The sequence below is a fragment of the Borostomias antarcticus genome (assembly GCF_949987555.1).
Source record: "Borostomias antarcticus genome assembly, contig: scaffold_168, whole genome shotgun sequence".
Taxonomy (NCBI): domain Eukaryota; kingdom Metazoa; phylum Chordata; class Actinopteri; order Stomiiformes; family Stomiidae; genus Borostomias; species Borostomias antarcticus.
This window is the reverse complement of record NW_028176429.1, coordinates 193844-212646: the sequence shown is the minus strand read 5'-3', so window position 1 is coordinate 212646 and position 18803 is coordinate 193844. Positions and strand designations below refer to the sequence as shown.

The following is an 18803-nucleotide window of genomic DNA, read 5'->3' as shown; positions in this document are numbered from 1 at the left end:
AATTGTACTCAAAAAGGGAAGGTTGGAGATTGGTCTAAAATTGCTAAGAACTGAAGTGTCTAAGTTGTTTTTCTTCAGCACGGGTCTCACCATAGCAGTTTTAAGTATTGGTGGGAAGACACCTGTAGATAGGGAGTCATTAACAATCGATAAAATGTCACAGGATACAGAGTCAAAAATAGTTTTGAAAAAATCGGTGGGGATGGGATCCAGCAGACATGTGGAGGATTTGAGTTTGGATACTACTTTTCTCAACATTTCTGTGTCCATCAGTGTAAACAAGCTCATATGTTCATTACATGGAGGGAGAGGATCTATGAACGGGATGCATGGCCTTTCTTGGGTGATATTCCTCCTAATATTCATAATCATTCATCATCTCTGAAGTAAGCTGCAAATTCCTCACATTTGGAGGTAGAGAGCAGGTTATCAGGTGTTTTTATGGCAGGGTTTATTAGGCTATCAATTGTTGAGAAGAGCACTCTTGAATTATTTCGGTTGATAGATATCAATTTTGAGAAGTGGTCTTTCCTTGCATTTCTTATTGCTTTATTAAAGGCAGAGAGATGTTCTTTGAGAATATCATGGTGGACCTGTAGCTTGGTTTTTCGCCATATACGCTCAGATCTTCTGCAGGTTCTCTTTAGTTGATTTGTTTCCTCATTTCGCCATGGAGCTTTATGATTGGCTGTGATTCTTTTCAGGTTGGTGGTAACTCAGTCTTTAATAGTTCCTAACGGCCCCACTTCTGGAGTTGATAAATTGTTTGTGATCATTATTTCTCTAAAACTATCGGCTACTGCGGAGGTAAGATAACGTTTCTTGATAAAGCGCCCAGTACTGGGCAGTGAAGAAGATACAGAAATGGTCGGAGAGAGCGAGGTCACTAATAGAGGAGACAGTGATAGTCAGGCCCTTAGTAATCACTAGATCAAGGGTGTGGCCGCGGTTGTGGGTTGGCTCAGTGATATGTTGGGTAAAATCCATGGAGTTTAGGAGGTTGATAAGGTCCCTGGCTTTCGAGTCCGCCTCAGTGTCCACGTGTATGTTGAAATCTCCAATGATGATAATCTTATCATTTCAGAAAATTCTGTAGAGAAGGCAGGGCATTGTTTGGGAGGCCTATACACGGTTACTGCCAGAACTGGGGGCTGGCATTTTAAGACAATAGCGTGGTACTCAAAAGAGGTAAAATCATCAAAGGAGATGGTCCTGCAGCTGAGGGCATATGTAGCTATGGTGGCTGTTACTCCACCTTTTTTCCCACTTCTGATAGATTGAAAAAAGCTGTAGTTAGGAGGAGAGGCTTCAATGAGGGCTGCTGGTCCATTTATATTTAGCCAGGTTTCAGTTAGGAACATACAGTCTAATTTACGTTCACATATAAGATCATTAATGGGAAAAGTTTTGCTTGGTAGGGACCTGACATTCAGGATCGCCATTGAAATAGCTTCCGGAGAAAAGGGCTGGCTCGCCTGACTAGTAGGCCTGGATGGTATATTCACTGGAACGGATATCAGGTTTTTCATATTAGATCCACCTGACTGTTTCCTTATGGTAATAGGGGTGCGGTGGGAGATTATTTGCCGAATGGCATATTCAGGTGGGCAAAATTCGTTTATAGAAATATAAACGTCGCTATGCCAGGTCTCAGTGAGGGGCAAGGAATCCAGGTCTATGGTGATGGAGCGCTGGTGAGATGGTGTAGCCCGTGGGTACAGGAGGTTTATGTTTGGCAGTAGGGTGGTTGAGACGGGTCGGGCTTACCCCACATCAGACGCTGGATGATCTCAGCGTCAGGTCCATATTCATACTGAGCAGACGGGCACCTGACCTGCAAGGATGAAGGCCGTCCCTGGCGAAGAGGTCCGAGCGGTTCAAGAAGGTGGTGAAATTATCTATGAAAGGAAGCTTCAACTGGCAGCAGTAGCCTTTCAGCCAGATGTGGAGCTGACGGTTCCTACTATATTTGGCATCACCATACCGGGGACAGGAGAACGGGCCAGAAATGATGCAGGTCTTTCCTGACGCCTGAGCAGTGGAGATCAGGGCCTTGAAATCCTCCTTCAGCCGCTCAGACTGCTGGAGCTTGATGTAATTTGTTCCGACATGGATGATGATGGATGAGGCCAGGGAATAATCCGCGAGGAGTGATGGGACAACAGTCCTGATGTCCGAGACCTTAGCTCCTGGGAAGCTGCAGGTCCGGGCTTTCGGGACCACTACATGGCGCACCATAGATGATCCGATGACGAGCACAGATGGGGGGGCGGGATCAGCGGCGGGCCCACTGGGCTTAGGGGGCCTCCTTGGCTGCCTCACACCTGAAGGCCAAGTGGCAGAGGGTGGGGGCCGGGGGTCCCCTCGGTGGACTGGACTGTGCTCAGACCGGGGAGCAGGCTGATTAGCCTGGCTGTTATGCCGCTCGCCAACCAGAGAGGCGTGGGTGGGCTGCGGAGGACTGGTAAGGTACTGAGTAGAGCAGGGTGTGAAATGAACCCCAACAGCAGGCAGCCAGACCGAGGAGCTGATGCTGCTAGTATCCTTGGACCTCTTGGATACAGGCCCGGCCAGCGGAGCAAAGCTATTCCTCAGCTGGAGGGTGTCGTCGTCGGAGGGTTGGGAGACGACCCTGGAGGTTTCCCTTCCTCGTTCCCTCCTAACAGTGGTCCAAGGAGTGGAGCTTAAATGCTTGGGTCTGGCTCCGAGTGCGGGCCAGGACTCTTCACCCAGGAGGAAACCAAAATCCACATCCCCACCCCCAGACGCCGCCGACGGTGGAGCAGTGGGAGGCAGGACGCCGACGTCTGGGTCAAGTACCAGTGAGTCCAGGAAATGTTCGGCTTGGTGTATAGAGTGTAGAATAGAGATCCTACCTTCCAACTCTGAGATTATTTGGCTGCGCTGGAGGCAACCCGAGCAGTTTGGGGCGGCAGGGTGTGGAGCCATCGCAAGACTGGTCCACACAGGTGAAAAAACGCTTCAAACTGCAGGAACAGCCCTCTGTTTGCTTGTAGATGTAATAATCCCAGATCCGAAGAGGGAGAAAGCCCAGTGGCTGTAGGCTAGCTGTAGCTATCTCTAGCTAGCTCAGGACACGCATATAGAGCTTCCCCTTACGGTAAAAGGGCATCAGATTGTTAAAATAATTGCGGAATTAAAATAAGAGGATAAGAACCACCAATCTATTTGCTAAAAGCAAGGCTCAGCTGCTGGCTTGAGCAAAACAATGCTCAGCAAGCTGTAAGACAAGCGAAAACCAGAAGACAACCAACCCAATCTACTTGCTAAAAGCAAGGCTGAGCTGCTGGCTTGTAAATCCCGCTCAGCAAACTGTAAACAAACGAAAACCAGAAGACAACGAACTTAGTCTACTTGCTAAAAGCAAGGCTCAGCTGCTGGCTTGTAAATCCCGCTCAGCAAACTGTAAAACAAATGAAAACCAAAGACAACAAACCTCGAGATCCAGACGTCGGACTCTCAGGTACCACCAATGTTTATGCGCGACTTTGATCACGGAGGTATGGTATGCAAGTGGATAAAACTGGAAAAGAGCAATGAACCTGCGATGCTAGCGGGGAAAGGGAGTGCTATTTACGTATTAATGCTAACAGGGAGGTAGGGCTACTTACCTAGCAGTGCTAGCAGGGGGAGTGGGGGCTGCTTACTTAACAGTGCTAGCCGGGAGAGTGGGGGCTACTTACCTAGTAGTGCTGGTAATACTCACGCAATCTACTGGGAGCAAGACAAGGCCTCCGGTGTGTTGGGTTGGTACTGGAAAGGCAGGGGACGGCTGTCCCCTGTTGGCTAATGGGCTATCCCAGTCGGGAGCTGGCTAGGGCTGGCTAGTCACGGCTAGCCGCAGCAACATAGCTGTTCGATCTAGACTTGGGGCTCGAGGACCAAACGTCGGATCCAAAGATCGAATTATTGGATACCGCCAATGTAATGTTAGTGTGCGATTTTAAACGCGGAGATATGGTATACAAGTTGAAAAAACTGGATAAAACAATACACTTTGGGAGAGATAGCGAGCGCAGCAAACTTAGCCTACTCTATAGCTCGTATGTGGTCATACGTGCTATAATCTTGGCCTTTTCTCGCTGGTGACTTGCCTTTGATAGGTTTTTGTTCCCGCCCTATGGCAGTAAGAATGATGGGCTCACATCTTCAGAATCCATTATAGCTGTTAGGTTTAGGTCTAGCTGTAAAATTGACTGGCATGATTAGAGACAAATCCTTTTATTCACTAGATTAATTGGCCTAATATTTCATTTGTCCTCCTTTTATTTGTATTATCTAGGCCTATATATATTTGCTTTCTTTCATTCGGCTATCTAGCTGCACTGAGATGTGAGCAGTCATATTCTTCTATTCGCGCATGGCTATTAGGCACGAAGTGGGGCCGTGTCGTCACCTTTTTCGCAAGAATTGCGTATTGCCAGTCTACACGGCGAGAATTACGATGCCGTTTTCAAAGATTCCACTCTGGGACCCGGTTTCAAAAGTTTGCAGATTCAGGCCCGCAAAACGCCGTTGTCATGGTCATGAAAGGCCACACCGCAACAAAAGCTGCAGGGATCATTGTCGTGTAAACGGCACCTTAGTCAAGGGGTCAGTTATTTGTCTTTTCTGTGCCATTACCACTGGTGACAGCTTTAGCCCAATCACCAACGTAGGCAGACAGACACGCAGATGTCGGTTCTCCTTCACAACGTCGTCTCTCCTTACTCTGGAACAATATCTTAGGTCATATTATTGATATGTTGTGCACTTTACATTTCAGCAATATTCCTCTAAGCATTGTTCTATAGTTTCGATAAAGCCAGTATTTCTACTCTGAACCGTACACTGGTTACAGTGCCAATTCTTAAACAGGACTGTAAATACCTTTTGTGTCGGCTGAGTGTCTTCGCTGTACTTGAGTCACTGTGCTCTGTCTTGACCTTTCTCCCTTCTGCTTCATGATAACGAGCCATCTGCAAAAATTTACTACAGAAAACAATGAATCGCCACTCAAGTCAGATTCAGGTATTCCAAGCTGAAAAACTTGCCAGTTAGTCTCCCTCAGGTAGGCTACTATTCTCACTACTGTCAGTAGGTCACATGGCATCCTCCTATAAGGACATTAATTAGTTCAACAATTGGTCTCACTGGCTGGGCTATCAGCACACGTGTCCTTTTTACATTCCACTTGAATGGCCGCTGCATATGGTATGGTACTGTAGTTCTTCATAACAATGGATGCCTTTACACCAGGTGACACAGTTACTCCAGATGTCTCCAGAGTATCTGGGGAGACAAGGCTCATTATTGCAGGCATTTTTGGAGACAGTACTCAGTTATCATAAGCAGGTTCCTGTTGTTTTTTTTGTTTTGTTTTTTTAAATAATATATATATTCAGGATATTTAAAATGCAGTTCCAATAGTCTAATATCATAATTAGCTAACTACTATAGTTATTTTATCATACAATATGATTCATCCTTATACATTTCTCAGTTGGCTGTTTCAATTGATTCTTTACAAGAGTATTTTTTACACAAGGCTCTTTTGAGTTATAATGAAATACATTTTGACTTGCGTACTCATATGTATGCTTAAATATTTTGGTCTGTGTTTGGAGAAATGGTGCTTTTTACTGAATTTCTTGGTTTAACAGTATGTGTCCTCGCTGAGGACCTATGGAGTTAAACAATGGAATTTGGGTTAAACCCTACTGAGCCAGCGGTCCACAACAATCCGTGTTTCTTTTCTTTAAATCCTAAGAGGTTTCTATGCATTCTGACAATTAATACATTCAACATTCATTAAGGACATGTCACGTTTCTGTCTACTTGACAGGCAATTAACCATTCATACTTGCTAAATTAGCTGTTTCTCTGTTTTTATCTGTCCCTAGTGACGCAACATACAGGCTATTTTTTATCTCTGTATGATTCCCTTATGGTTTACAACATTAAACATTAACACCACATTTAACACTTGTTAGTCTGCTACGTCATGTTTTTTTCCAACACTGTCTGGTTTAAATAGTTTTTTTTATCCCAAATTTTTAGATTAGGTTCTTTTTTCGGCGAGCTTTTGGGAGGTCCCAATCTACACAGGAATTGTTATTGATTGTTACACCAAGGCATTACGGTTTTAACCTACCTTGGTTCTGTCTGCCCCTTGCAGATGGGTACTCGGCTCTTTTTACGATCCTTGTCGACAATCGCCAGTTTTGATGTGAATTGATTTAGTTCCAGACAGATGTTCCAGAAGTCACCAAAGACGGAGATTTATTAAAACAATAAGCATATAGGGTTACAGACAATAGCCTAGCTACAAAACAGAGCACAATTACAGTATATGACATTGTTATGTGGTAGCAATCGTTACCGTTACAGTGTTGTTGTCGTAGCAGAGTGTAAGTAGCACAGAGTATTTGAAAGAGGTATATGCAGCATGACGGAAGCAGCTGTTGAGTGGCTTAAGAGGCTAGCAAGCTAAGAGCTAAAAATAACAATGCTAAAGCTAAAAGCTAGGAGGCTACAGTCTTAAGTACTTTCTGACAGTCTACCAGGGGGAGGGGGTGACATGTGACATATCAGGTTATTGTAGAAGACTGCAATCGTGCTCGATATAGTCATTTGTCAATCAGCCAGGTCACGATTAACCCCGTTGTCAGGATGACCGGACCCTTCTAGCGTGTCCGATGTCTGGCCTGGGCAATCCTACACCTGTCGGGTTGTGCAACTGGTCAGCTGTTGATGGTCGACAAGTCAGCAGAGAATATTCTTCGAGCTTCTATTGCCCTACACGGCTCAAACTGTGTGGCTATTCATACAGTCTCCCAAGCAAAGGTTATCAGAGTTCAATTCCTGTCCACTGTCAACCATTACTGTGTTATATAGAAAACAGAAAAAGGTGAAGTTTTGCCTACTTCAGTACTTCTACTATCTGATCCAGGGTTCGAAATTAACACCCGCCAAGTGCCAAATGCGGGTATATTTTTCCTTTGGCCTGTATGTTTTGGAAGCCACCCGACACTTTGGCAGGTACCGTTTTTTTCAACAAAATATCATCATTTATGGTTCAGTGCTTAACAAAATATCAGCCTTTGTGGATCATAGCACGGACAACACTTTTGCAATAATTATCGGCATTGATGCAGCGCGAGTAAGATCGGACTGGGTGGCTCATAGAGCGCACACGTTCAATTCAAACCTTTATTTATGCTTGAGAGGTACTGAGGTTGCCCTCATTTACAGTGACGACGAGCAAACAATACATAAACAACAACAAAAGGACAGAAAAAAAGCGTTGGAGGGCATTCCAGGAGTGAGGGGCATTAAAAGAAAAAGCAGATTTTCCAATGTCAGTGTAGCCCTGGGAACCTTGAGTAAAAGCAGTTCACTTGATCGTGTGGAATAGGTCCCATAGTTCCATGATAAAATCTGTGAGAGGTAAGAAGGGTGTTTTCCAGTGAGGGTTTTCAAAATAAATAAATACCAGTGATAGTTTCATCTCTCAGTGAGAGAAGGCCATACTACCATGTCATAAAGTGCACAGTGATGAGTGTCATATTTAGCTCCTGTAATAAATCTGATTGCAGAGTGGTAGACTGAATCCAGAGGCTTTAGGGTTGAGGCTGCGGCATTTCTATACACAACATCACCATAATCTAAGACTGATAGAAACACGGCCTCCAGAACCCTTTTCCTACAGCTTAAGTGGAAGCTGGACCTGTTTCTGTACAAGAAACCAATTTCAGCTTGGAGGCAAGGTTATCAATATGGAATTTAAAGGAGTAGTAAAGGGAAAAATCGTGTTGACAAAACTAGCACTTTTGAGAAAGTTGATAATTGCTCTACCACCGTTTAGGTCATACAATATATGTGGGTGGGCACCTTGAAAAATCATTAAAAAAATGTGATGACTTTCGTTGTCTTTGATTATTGTACTTGTTTCAGCTCTGCGTTGTGTTTTGATTTCAATAAAAGACGGCCCCAATCTCACACAATACCACACAGTCCAGTGTCTCCTTTTCAGGTGTATTCCAAATGACTCTCTGCAACACGGGATTTGAGTCTCAAGCAAAAGCGGTTTATTCCAGAAGGTTTAACATACAAAAGAACATGGCAATGTCTAATGCACAGATGACCTGTCTGGATGCTGGCTGAACCCAAATCAAAGTATTGGTCTCGTTGCAACGTTCTTATGTGGTTTGAGTGTCCCCCCCCCCCCCTTCCTCGTCTCTTCTCCGATAAGACTGTCTCTCTGGTCTCTTCTGTGGCCTTGTTTTGACACGTTAACCTACACCGCCTCGGCGCCCAGGCCTTTATCTCTAACCACAACAATGGTGTTTGGCACAGAGTGTACCAGCCATGGAATGTCTTTATCTCATAAGTCTATGGAAGAGGGACACCGTTTCTTACAGAAAACTCAAGCCGACAGCCATACTCAGAGGTCAATCATCATAATTAGGAAATAGCAAATAACAGGATCATATTAAAAGGCATTTCTCTGAAAATCAACCATATTCAACACATGTTAAACTCTCGATTTCAAAGACAAGAAGCTCTTGTCTTTGAAGAAAAAAATAAATCATACATTTGGTTTTACTAGCATTACTAGCATTAAGAACAAATTTAAGATGAAACACGTGAATGAACGGTACTTGAAAAGAGCACCCCTTTTCGACCAAGCCATTTCGAGGGCCGGTTCGGAGCCGGTGCCAAATCACGAACCAGTTCTTCGTGTTTCGACAGATAAGAACCTAGTTCACGGCTCTGAAAACTGGTTCAACTGCGGCCCTAGTATTTTGCTGGTCTGCAACGGAGCTGCTTACGCATGGATGTATTAGAATTTATCAACAAATATGGTGGGCGTTGAGGTGACAGTAATTTGGCAACCTAGCTTAATGGTTTGCGGACATTGTACTTAAATCCGTTGATGGAAAAAAAAAAGTTTTTAGCTTAGCTTTTTCTGTTGTCATCTAAAGCTATGCTACGTTAGCTGACTGGGGACTGTCTTGTGATTAGCTAACGTTAGCTAGCTAATGCAGCTAACCATATTGTGCCAGACAGCCAAAACAAGTGCCACATACAGTACAGTATATTTGACATTGCTGGCTAGAATAACCAGTGTTGTGAAATACGTTTTAACAACTGGTCAAATGATATGTTGCACAGCAATCAAGCAGGACAATATCATTAGGGCTAGGTTAGATACTGTAGCTAGCAAAGTCAGCTTGCCCAGCTGGTATGATCATAGGCTCATTCCCATGGAATAGCTTAGTAGTTTGTTATTTTACAATGGGTTGGCTACTCACTAGATCAGGGGTCACCAACCTTTCTTAGGCCTAGGGCTACCTGAAGGCAGTCATTTGGGGGGCTACCTGTTCTCGGTTTACCTTTTTTATTAAAGAAAAAATGAGTATTGTGCATTTAATCGCCTACAGGAGACACAGCTATGTTCATAATTAATTACTGGTAATGATTCCTCACAAACATTAATAATGTTTACCAAGTGATCATTGGAACACATATATATATATATATATATATATATTTTCAAATGCAATTTTATTTCTGTTAATCATCCATCAATTTCCATTTTCACAGCATCCTCAGCTTATCTGGTATTATTTTTAAGTGCAATCACAGTATTCTCATCTTATGCTGGTATTTTTCAGTGCAATCACAGTATTCTCAGTTTATGCTGGTATTTTTCAGTGCAATCACAGTATTCTCAGTTTATGCTGGTATTTTTTAGTACAATCACAGTATTCTCAGCTGATGCTGGTATTTTTCAGTACAATCACAGTATTCTCACACTGTGATTGCACTGAAAAATACCAGAATAAGATGAGAATACTTTGATTGCACTGAAAAATACCAGCATAAGGTACCAGGCAGGTAGTTGGTATTGACGCTCTTGTGAATCGTATTGAAGTGCCTCTCTACGTTGTGACGCTTCGCCGTTGCCACAGATGCCCCACAAATGAGACATCCTTGTCTTTCACATTTGTGAAAAAGAACTGTTCCTCCCACACTTCATTGAAGTGTTATTGTTTTTTCTTTCGTTTTTCTGCCATTATTGACGTCTTAGTCAAGTTATCTTGTAGTTAGCTTACTGAGAGAAGGGTTGAGGGAGGGAAAAGAGGGGGGGGGGGGGGGATAGTAATGTTGGCTACCACTGCACTAGATCCATATTTTCAGTGGGTGACAGGACTACCACACCGCCTGTGCTGTGGAGCTGTGGCACCAGGAATCTGCTCTGACCACTGTTTTTATTCACCACCATAACATGTTATTATGCAGATTAAATGTACTGTATGTCTATGCGACACAAAAGGGCTTAATCTAAATGTTATTTTTTGGCGGGTACAATTTTTAATCTGCCAGACATTTGGCTGGTGAGCTAAAAAGTTGATTTCGACCCCTGATCTGATCACATGACTAGTAGGCTACACCACAGCGTGCCTATGACTGCAGCACAACCCGTGGTATATCCCCCTCCCAGTCTGTGACTGACTGGCGCCTGGCCTGTCGTCTGCTCTACCACATAGTGGGCTTCCTGGTGCCCTCGGTCATCCTGCTCTTCTGCTACTCCTGCACCCTGCTGCAGAGACAAGTCTGGTGCTCCTCATAGCCCTAGGCTGCCTTCATGCCTGCCTCAACCCTCTGCTCTATCTCTGGCTGTGTGGAAACTTCTGGTGGGAGGTGCTGGGGAGGCTGAGGGGACTGACTGGGACTCAAACCCATCCGAGCCCATCTCTGTAGGATTGAGGCGTGGCTGAGGTGTAGCACTTGCTAAAATGTTATCTGCTAGAATGAGATTAGACAATTGGCACTGTTCTCACAGCCTAAATCATGGTCCAAAGAGTATGATGACGTTTCTAAACTGGTGCTGATTGTATCGTAGGATTATATACTACATGTATAAAGCATCAGTCAGTGTTTTATATCAGTCAACAAATGAAGGACAGACACTGAGTAAAATTATGAAAATATGACTTCATTTCATATTACAGAATGAAACACATCCATGGTTCTTTGAGGTAGGAATGAAAAATATTGTACAAATGTGTTTTTAAAAACAAGTTAAATCATAAAATTACATTTATAAAAAGTATACTATTCAAATGTATAAAAAGTACAGTATACTGTATGACATATTTTGGCACAGGTAAGTCAGAAGATAAAATAATTAATATAAAAATGTAATGCTGTGAAGGAGATATCGTCTGTGGCCGACATAGACTCATACACGCACAAACACACATTCCCCTTCCTGACAGTTTCCTAGTTCTGCTGTGGGTGCACACGCAGTAGCGCTAACCTCCCTACTGCACATGGACATGCATACAATACAATTCACACTGTCACAGAAAATCACAAGTACACCTATTATTTTTAGGTTTTTTTTCTTTTTTTCTTTTTTCTTTTTTTTCTCTTCATTTTCTTCACCATGCTTTTTTTTCATTTCTACAGAATGAATGAAATATAGCCATTTGCCTAATCCATCATAACACATAAAACCATAAAAAGGGAAAAAAGATCTAAAGGGAAAAAGGGACAATTCAGCTTTTATGACATTGTCAAAATCTTTTATTATAAATTCAAAAACTGCAACCAAGCTTTACATCTATTTGTTTGCCTGTCTGTGAAATAATGTGTGTCTATACTGTGTCTGTCTCTCCTCATCTCTATCTCCCTTGCCTCCTTTTCTCCCTCCCTATCTCAGATGGCGATGCTGTTGGACGTGTCTCCAGACTCTGACCACACTGAGCTCTTCTTGCTCCTTGTAGCTTGTGGCTGGACCCCAGTCAGCTTGCAGCCCAGCGACCTCAGTATGTCCAGCAGGTGGCGCCGGAACTTCACCCCCACAAAGGCATACAGCACCGGGTTGAGGCTGCTGTGAAGGTAGCCCAGGGAGGAGGTGGCTGTGAGGGCTTTCGCCAGGCTGGTCCTGCTCTGGCAGGAGTCAGTCAGGGTGTTGTTTACGTGGAGAGTGTCCATGATGAGGGTGATGTTGTAGGGCGTCCAGCAGAGGAAGAAGAGCAGCACCAGGGCCAGGATAACCCTGATGGCCCTGTGCTTCTGGTGGCCCAGGGAGGTCCGCCGCAGCCGCAACAGGATGCTGGAGTAGCAGAAGAGGAGGACGGCCGAGGGCACCAGGAAGCCCACTATGTGGTAGAGCAGGCGGGAGGCCAGGCGCCAGTTAGTCGCAGACTGGGAGAAGCCCAGGTAGTTTTGAATGCACTGCACTCTGTGCCGTCTGGTATCCGGCAGAGCCTCCAGGAAGATCCAGTCAGGGATGGAAAGAAAGAGAGAGAATAACCAAACAGACAGGCAGCTGGCCTGAACCATCCAGGGTTTTTTGCTGGAGTACATCCGTGTAGCGTGGACGATGGACAGGTACCGGTCCAGACTGATGCAGCCCAGCAGGTAGATCCCACAGTAGAAGTTCAGCTTGCGGGAGGAAAAGAGAGGAGGGAGACAGACAGAAAGAGAGGAGAGTTGGGGGAGATACTGTTAGAACAACTGTCAAAATAACATCTAGAAAACTGTGTGGCTGTGGCCTTCTCTTCCCCAGGCTTTACCGTGAACATTGCTCCAGCGATCTTGCAGAGGGGCGTCCCGAAGCTCCACCCCTGTTCCTGAGCAGCCTGAGCAGCCCAGAAGGGCAGGGTGAGCAGCAGCAGGCTGTCTGCCACGGCCAGGTGCAGGATGAAGGTGTCCGCCACACTGCAGCCCCCTCTCCACCTCTTCTGGACCAGAATCCCCAGGACCAGCCCGTTTCCCAGCAGGCCCAGAACCAGCCCCAGGGTGTACAGCACCGGAAGGAGCACCGCGTCGAAGTGCATACCTTCGTCTAAGCTACACGGCACTTTAAAGTTACCTAGGAATCAGAATCAGAATCAGCATTTATTTTGCCAGGTTTTTACACATACAGTACTAGGAATTTGTCGCTGTAGTTACCAGTGTCGTTGTCAGTCTCATTTGAATAAAAATCGCTGAAGTCCTCAGGATTCCAGACGAATTTGCCAGATTTAGCCATTGGGGATTCCTGTATGTACAAGAAAGCACAAACACACACATAAGCTTACGGCTCTTGAATATGACATTGTCTCCTAAAGTACGTAGTAAGTACGCAGTAAGTATATGTTTACTTTTTTTTTTAATGTCTGGATTGTTTCAGTGGTGTTTCTTCAACTGTGAAATGCTCAATTATTGGGCCAAATAAATACATGGATATCTTTGAACAACTACTAAGTGTCCCTAGACATCCAGAGTAGCATAGGCTGCATACATGGGTGTCCTGTTAAGTTTCTATACAACATGTGAAACCTCGACCCCACAGGTGTGTTGAGACATATTAGCCTTGTGAGACCATCCTGATCTAGCGAGCTTACATTCTGTTTTTCTCCACAGCTCAGTCTGCCATTTAGTGCTGCAGGTTAACAAAACAATTGTGCATTTTATGACTAAAGCATGAAACTTTCAGCACCTGATCTATACACCCCAAGGATTAATTTCTGACGTAGAACCACTTCAGGAGGGACCTTTTACGGCTGTTGCAGCCATTTTCCAAAATGGCCATCAAAATGGTGGACTCTTCAGTCTATTTTGACTGCAGGGGGGCCTATATAGTGGTGCTGTGGTGATACAAGCATGGAAATTGTGATGAGCTAGCTCCATGGGTCACTTGACAAGAAGCCACTTGAAATTTCAAGATGGCCGCCACCTTAGTGGAGCAGTTATAGTGCGGCAGATAAGCTCATATGTAAGGTATGGTGCATTTTATGACTAAAGCATGGCACTTTATCCAGTGTTTCTATACATCATGTTTCTACACATCATGAAGTCTGTTTTCAGATGTGGAACCACTTCAAGAGGGACTTCTGGAACTTGTCAGAGGTCGAACACATTTGGGTAATCATCAACTAGTTTTTTCACTTTGTAGGCATAAATGCAGTGGTGTGTTTAGTTTGACGGCCGCCGTACTGAAAAAGGAAGTTATGTCAATGTAGCGGTTACCGCACGTATGATTTCAGTTGGGAGTCAAGGTTACTCATTGGCTCTACCCTTTCCCTATCTTTGAGGACATCTACCGACGTGTGAAAACTCCTTTTCAACAGAAACGTTTTCTCCGGGCGTCGGCATCATATGTTGCACAACAACAAGTTGATCAAAAAGGAGAGTTGGGGATCGCACTAATTGCTTTAATTGCTTAAAAGTGCTTTGTTAAGTGCAAACAGACTGACATTTTGACAGCAGTATACAGTAGGAGATATCAATTGTGTTTATGTTTATGCAAGAACAAATAGGTGAAACATCCACCATACATAAACACAGAAACTCAATAAAGTGGACTTCACACAATGTGTGACTAAGCAGCGTTGTCATCTTGGCATCTTAATCCACCATACAATATAACCCACCGCATCTTACCCACCATACAATAACATTAATAGTCTCCTGAGCAGAAGCAAAGGGCAGTACACTTGAGGGCAGCCTTTTTTGCAAGTGCACCACGTTGTACACCCTTTCTTGCAGCCCAACTCTGCTCAAATTCTAAAAAAAAGTTTTTGGTTTGTACCAGTTTGTGTTAGGTCATCAATCATTTTTAAAGTGTATTTATTACTTAAACTACTTAAACTATTAAAAAAATCATAATCCACCAATGGCACAACTCGTCCGTCGACCTCAAATATTTCGGGTTTGATCTAACGCAAAAAAAGAGATCTACTGTACTGCTCAGTGCTCAACAAGCTACAACTAAGCCAACCTGCTCACAATGGCGAAAAGAGTTATAAAAACAATTGACCACTTCTTCATAAAAAAAAATAAAACTGTCAAAGCTAATGAAGAAGCTACCACTCGAAATGACACCGCAGCAAGTGCAATCGAATGCAGAAGTGCTCCAGAGGCTATCGAAGCCAGCACTAGCTCTAGCAACATCACCATCGGCGAGGAAGCTAGCACCAGCAGGCAGTTGCAGTTTGATGTTGTGATGTTGGGTATGGCCTAGTGCTCGGTCATAAAGTCATATTGACATGCTCATGGTGTCTAGATGAAGTTTGATGCGTTGTGCATATTGAATTGTCATATGGATTTCTTATTAGCATACTGTTCACAACTGGCATTCTTTGTTAATAGATGGGACGGGACCTCAGAACGTTTTTTTTTTCTCACGTCAAAATGTTGCCCCCCCTACTCTCAGAGGGTAAAATCGCCTATGCTTGCAGCCACAATGTATCAGCTCATAGCAGCTCCGTGAAGCTTCAGGAAGGGTAGTCCACAGTGGCTGCCATCCCATCCCTGCTTCTTTCACCCAGACAGGCACCAGTTTCAGACATTAGTGTTCATGAAGTAGCCAAACAGCTGGATCCAAGTACCTCTGCTGCTTTCCCATTGTTTCATGTGCTCACAGGTAGGGATGGGACAATTATCAATATTATTGTTAATTGTGATTTTTTTTTAAATACTCACCATGATTTAATTGTGGTGAATTTGGATAATCGTCATAATCATGAATGAAGTGTCTGCTGTGAATAACTAATGTAATCCTCACATGAGCTGTACATTAATACTGAAAAAACTGTCCTGTCTTATTCAGCCAGTATGTGTTTGATGAAGCTACAGTCTGACTATAGTCGCGTTTCCATTACAACTAGAATTGCGCAAAACCGGAAAATCGCAATAAAAAATTGGTAATGGAAACAGCTAAATTTCGAAAAAACCTCTCAAATTTCGATAAAACGTTTTTACGCTCTCATGAGGTGGTTTTTCAGAAGTTTCGATATAGAAGTATATCGCAAAAGCGTAATGGAAACACTTTTTTTAAATTTAGGTAGGAGAAGAAGAGGTAGGGGTCACATGATTTGCTCGCTTCAAAAAATGACGCGATATGCCTCCGGAGCAAGTAGAAGACCCTAAAGCAACGATACGAGAAACGCTCACTGTTTAAGAGCGGAGCCGAGGGGAAAGCTCAAATAAAGTTCAAATATAACAACGGTTTGTTTACTTAATACATCCATGGTTTACTTCCTGGTTGTGCTTTGCGTGGATTGTGTGGCTTCGCGAGACTAGACTACGAGAATTACGGCTCTTGCGCAAAACACCTTTCAATGGAAACACCTGCAAGTCGCAATTGTACTTTATCGAAACTTTAGAAATATCGCTTTTATTTTGCGAAAAAGTGTAAAGGAAACGCAGCTTATGATACAATTCAAGTTATATAATTTTTTTTGTTATTATCACAATAATATTGTTTATTGCAATTATTTTGGCCACAATAATTGTGACATGATATTTTGTAATCGTTCCACCCCAGGGTGTGACAGTCTCAACATTTGCTGGAAGAGGAAAGAAAACTGCATGGGAGACCTGGGCCCGTACTACGAAGTTCGTTCAACATATCCAGGATAACTTTTCGCTAGCTCGCTCGAGTAAACCGGACAACCGCAATCACGGATAAACGGTACTACGACGGTGGCTATCAACTCGTTAAGTCTAACCAGCTGGTCCAATCTAGCTATGAGCGCGTTCACGGTAAAAGGGGAGGTATTTGCTCAAAATGACCAATCGCATAGGCCTACCTTAGTATGGGTATTCGGAGATGGCCATGGACAAGGCAAACAATACGCATAACCAAGTTCCGTCCACCGTATTTTACACAAGGGGAGCAATAATATAGAAATATGAACTATAGGCGCAATACAGTCGCTACTGCCAAAGGCAGGAAGAAAGCTAGAAAAATACTGCCTACGTGTTATCATTATCCTCCACATGAACACGAGTAGGCTAGATCATTGGGCTATGCCTATTCTTATGGCATGTAAAGCAATTGTAGCCAAAATCAATATATCTTATTCTTTCAGCTGCAACCCCTAAACTGGCATGGGACGCTTAAATAAAGCAAATGTAGGCTATAGTTTTTAATAGTTTCAGGTTGGAGTAGACAATGTGAAGTCTCTATACAAGAGGAACTAGAGATAAAACAGGCTATTAAAATGGAAAAAGTGAAGTTCGGGGTGGAGAAGTAGGCTGATTGTCAGGCATTGGTGCTATCACAATTCAATTAAAATGTAGCCTACTTCTCTTTGTTCCTAGGAACGGGAGGCTAGTGTTGTGTCCTGTTAAGTTACATTACTCCTTGGCCACTAGAGGGTGCGATCCTTTAATGCTAGTGAGCTTTGAGTTGATAGGTGTTTGTATTTCCGGTGATTCGGGCGGTAACAAGATAGGAATGAGTATGCCTGTATGTGAGCTCTAATCTACAATTAAACCACCGTTCTGATACTACTCGCCTTTGTGTCCTTCTACTACATCCGACATTACAAACTGCCGACGAGGGAACCCGGAGACTGCTTTTGATGTTTGCACTGATATTCCAAGAAGATGTCAGTAAATGTTCCAGCTCCTGCGATGTTTCTGCCCTGCCCGGGGGATCCTGCGATACCATTCAACACATGGCTACGGATGTTCAACAACTACTTGTTAATGATCAACGCAACAGGGAATGCTTGGCCTGAGGCTCGCAAGAGAGCTGTTCTTCTACACTGTCTAGGCACGGAGGGGCTACAAAGTTTCTACACCTTGCCAGATACTGATGCTTTTGCCACTGCTGTGACTGCCTTACAAGCTCACTTTACGCCTAAAGTTAACGTGATTGTCGAACGGCATGCTTTCAGGAAGCGGTATCAGGCTCCGCATGAGACCATACTACAATATGTCGCTGCTTTGCGTGACCTGGCTACTAAATGTGAGTTTGATGATAAAACGGAAGAAATGGTCCGCGACCAGCTAATAGAGCATTTAGTTAGTCCGCAAATAAGGGAGAGACTGCTACTGGAACCCGGCCTGACACTGGGTAAGGCTATTACTATTGCAACACAGATCAAATCTGCTAGAGAGCAAGCTAAGGCTATGTCAACAAATCACAGCGCTCCTGTACAGGCTGTACAGTTGAAGCCATGCGCGTTTAAGAAACGGGACAGACAGCCCTTCCGTTCAGCTAGGCCCTCTGTGGCTGCGCGCTCTGAATCACCCCGCCCCTGCTTCAGATGTGGCTTTGACAGCCACTTGGCCAACTCTCCACAATGCACAGCTAAAAAGGCCACTTGCAAAACATGTCACAAAATAGGACACTTTGCACGTGTCTGTCGTTCTGCTGAAACCCACCCTGTGTGTGTAGTAGAACCCCCTGAGGTAGAAATCTCAGTGCTCTACTTAGAAAATTTTGGAAATGTTCCAAAGAAAATACTATGCAATGTACATGTCCACACACCAACTTGTCCTGCCCAGGAAATTGAGCTAGTTGTGGATACAGGATCAGCCGTATCTATCATGCCACGCACTACCTACAACAAGTACTTCAGTACCACACCTCTGTCTGCACCTACTGTCCGGCTTGTATCATACACCCAGTCATGTATACCTGTTCTGGGGTGCCTACAGGCTCAAGTGAGGCGAGATGATGTCACTGTCCCAGCCACGTTCTTTATAGTGGAAAAAGGCAAACCATTGCTCGGGATGGACCTAATGACAGCTCTACACCTTTGCATTAGTGGCAATACTATCCTCCCTTCTGCTCCTCCGCCAGCCTCACCTGCTCCTGTGATGACCACTGTTCTCACTGCTCCTACTGCCCCTGTGATCAGCTGCGTAAAAGGCTTTGTGCATCAAGTTAAAGTCGACTCTACTGTCAAACCAGTGCATCAGAAACTGCGCCGGTTGCTCTTTGCTGTCAGGGGTGCAGTCTCTACTGAGCTGGCGCGCTTACAAGAAGCAGGTGTAATAGAGAA

General features: G+C 44.1%; 1 protein-coding gene across 1 annotated transcript; it reads right to left on the bottom strand.

Annotated features, from left to right (window-relative positions):
- Positions 1-11730: 11730 nt before the first annotated feature.
- LOC311328543 (C-X-C chemokine receptor type 3-like) lies at positions 11731-12857 on the bottom strand (the record flags this gene model as incomplete). Its single annotated transcript, XM_084462496.1, has 2 exons — positions 11731-12462; positions 12594-12857. 2 exons carry the CDS (start codon positions 12855-12857, stop codon positions 11731-11733), a joined length of 996 nt encoding a protein of 331 aa, XP_084318622.1.
- Positions 12858-18803: the final 5946 nt, after the last annotated feature.